Source organism: Plasmopara halstedii (assembly GCF_900000015.1).
Source record: "Plasmopara halstedii genome assembly, contig: Scaffold_3060, whole genome shotgun sequence".
NCBI classification, from domain to species: domain Eukaryota; phylum Oomycota; class Peronosporomycetes; order Peronosporales; family Peronosporaceae; genus Plasmopara; species Plasmopara halstedii.
In genome coordinates this window covers 2,064,744-2,065,813 of record NW_020189964.1, presented here as the reverse complement: position 1 = coordinate 2,065,813, position 1,070 = coordinate 2,064,744, and the positions used below count along the sequence as shown (strand labels likewise).

At 51.0% G+C, this 1,070-nt stretch overlaps 1 protein-coding gene across 1 annotated transcript in view; it reads left to right on the top strand.

The window, feature by feature from the left end:
• Positions 1–15, top strand: part of PHALS_06917 (uncharacterized protein) — a gene marked incomplete at both ends in the record, with an annotated part of 456 nt that extends 441 nt beyond the window's left edge. Inside the window, one exon of the mRNA XM_024720293.1 lies at positions 1–15. This exon is cut by the window's left edge and continues 441 nt beyond it. Coding sequence (XP_024585506.1) covers positions 1–15 — 15 coding nt within the window.
• Positions 16–1,070: the final 1,055 nt, after the last annotated feature.

The following is a 1,070-nucleotide window of genomic DNA, read 5'->3' as shown; positions in this document are numbered from 1 at the left end:
TATTTGGGTCATTGACAAAGAGCTTGTGTGTGAAGCTCGAGTCGAGATGGAAGTTGAATGTCCAGAGGTGTTGCGTGTCACCGATCGTGGTTTATTGGGAGCAGGACGCCGAGCCTTGAGAGAAGATGTTCAATGACTAAGTGGCCGTTCTTCTTGATACCGTTTGTGTTGACAGCCATGAGACTGACGCCGTTCTACGCGTGCTGGGACGAATGGCCTTTTGCAACGAGTCACCAAGGCCCTCGCCACTGTCATCACCGAGCCATCACTAGCAACGCAGGTCTTCGGCACCAATACGATCACGATGTGGTCAGGGTTTGTCGTGTTCTCAATGATCTTGACGATTCCACTAACCTTTGGGTCTGCTGCAATTAAGCGACCAGGCAGCGTATCAAGCAGCGCTGTGGTCTCGTTGTTCAGCATCGACTAAGTCACCTCTATCATTTACGTCGCCTAGACCGCCTTCACAATCTTTGTGTAGTGTTTTTTAATAATAAGCGCCGACTCGATCGATGTTTCCATCGATTTGAGACGCCTTGCACTGACAGACACGATCTGCTTGCGCACACTGTGCTTTTTGTCGTGATAACCTTCAATTCGAACTCCACCTCCGTCGACTAGAGTAACCGGAAGTAGTTTGAAGTAGTTTGACGTAGCAATACCGTCGAGAGGCTGCAGAACCTGACTCGTGAGCAGCGCGGTGAAGTCAATGTATTTGCAACTGCGCTTTTTACGGTTCGAAACTGCGTGGAAACCATCGGCGTGGCCACCGAGGAGAAGAGAAGGTCCGCCAACAGCAGCGCGCTGTCTGGGTTCCTCGAGATCAGCGCGAGTTGGTTGCCCGCAGCTAGTGACTTGCCATATTGAGCGCAACCATAAAGCTTTGCATCACGTTTCTTGATCTTCTCGACAGCCTGTTGGAGCGAGGTTTTGAGCTCGCATGACGTCATTTGCGCGAATGTCTTGGGTAGTGCCGGTCGTTCCGTTGCTACAGAGGCCTTCTGTGTTTGATGAAACTTATAATAGGTTTGTATCGGCTGTATCGTCGCGGTTGGGGCAGCGAGAGGTGA